Here is an 859-nt window from a genome sequence, read left to right on the forward strand (position 1 = left end):
TTGGGACGGGGACGTTTAGCTGCCGTAGAGTTTTCAAAGAGGGCTGGCAGTCGCTCATTCTCTTGGGGGAACATCAGACTGGGGAACACGTCCACACGTGATCAGATACGTCCCTTTGTAGGTATGTGTGTAGTACATATGTCTTATTCAGATACATCTACTCGGGTGTATCTATATCTCTACCAGCGTCCAGGTGTACATACAGGGGAAAGTCTAACAAGATCGCTTCAGTTCTGTGAGGGGTGTCATGTACTTTCTAGGGTTGAAGAGATAGATGGTATTGAATCGGCCTCGTCGATGTCTACATAATTTGTCGACCTACTTTTTTGTGGATGACGACTTTCCGTGTATTCTCACATCTGTACATATACAGCTCAAGCTCTGATATGACACCTCGCTAGGCATGCATTCATTTTTAGAATCATGAGGACGTCTCTAGCTACATATAGGTAGTTACGTCATCTATCTTTCCGTGCCTTTACCTATTTCTCTTCATTTCTACATGTATATTCCGAAGTGTCAATGTGTGGTGTGTCGTGTTGATTCTTGTTATGCTTTTTAGGGTAAAGAGAAAGAAGAGAAAGAGCGTCGACGTCAGATAGCCCAGCGTCTTGACAAAGAGAGGGCTGCGAATAAGAATAAACAGCCAGGTGGATCGCCGTCTTCAGATGTGGCGGCATTCCTTCCCCCTACAAGCTCTGCTAAGAATGGCGTTATGGGGGGCCTTGCAGCAGCAGCGGCAGGATACATTCAGATGTATGGAGGGTCCCCAGAGATGGTAGGAACTCTATCACAACAAGCGGGACAGACTTCCACCAACTTTGCTAATACCTCTTCCGCAGCAGCAGGAGGAGGAGGA

The 859-nt window shown here is 46.7% G+C and overlaps 1 protein-coding gene across 1 annotated transcript; it reads left to right on the forward strand.

Moving 5' to 3' along the window:
• Positions 1 to 562: 562 nt before the first annotated feature.
• Positions 563 to 859, forward strand: CSUI_011557 (coatomer delta subunit; the record flags this gene model as incomplete). The annotated part of the gene is made up of 1 exon (XM_068071655.1): positions 563 to 859. A coding segment is annotated over one exon (297 nt), but the record flags the coding sequence as incomplete, so codon positions are not given.

This window comes from Cystoisospora suis, assembly GCF_002600585.1.
Source record: "Cystoisospora suis strain Wien I chromosome Unknown contig_13582, whole genome shotgun sequence".
Taxonomy (NCBI): Eukaryota; Apicomplexa; class Conoidasida; order Eucoccidiorida; family Sarcocystidae; genus Cystoisospora; species Cystoisospora suis.